Raw genomic sequence first — 243 nt, forward strand, 5'->3', positions numbered from 1 at the left:
CTGCTCTGGCGTGTCTCCCCGCCAGCCCTGGGGAGGGCAGCAGGACCAGGGCTGCTTCTCCCTCCCCACAGGGCAGCAGTTTAGGGCAGCGGGTGCCTGGCCAGGCGCGAGGTGAAGCAAAAACAGCCGCCATCGTCTGCGTGACACTCCTGGACCGCATGGAAGGGGACCAGATCCGGGCACCCCGTGAGGTGCTGTGCGAGTACCAGCAGCGGCCCCAGCGCCTGATCGCCACCTTCATCC

At 67.9% G+C, this 243-nt stretch overlaps 1 protein-coding gene across 1 annotated transcript in view; it reads left to right on the forward strand.

Annotated features, from left to right (window-relative positions):
* The window catches only part of LOC104499500 (uridine phosphorylase 2-like), a gene marked incomplete at both ends in the record, with an annotated part of 3,318 nt that extends 3,079 nt beyond the window's left edge, over nt 1–239 (forward strand). The window contains one exon of the mRNA XM_010143013.1: nt 127–239. Within this exon, the coding sequence (XP_010141315.1) occupies nt 127–239 (113 nt within the window). The remainder of the gene's footprint in view (nt 1–126) is intronic.
* Between the last annotated feature and the right edge of the window lie 4 nt (nt 240–243).

This window comes from Buceros rhinoceros, unplaced genomic scaffold (assembly GCF_000710305.1).
Source record: "Buceros rhinoceros silvestris isolate BGI_N320 unplaced genomic scaffold, ASM71030v1 scaffold30390, whole genome shotgun sequence".
Lineage (NCBI taxonomy): Eukaryota > Metazoa > Chordata > Aves > Bucerotiformes > Bucerotidae > Buceros > Buceros rhinoceros.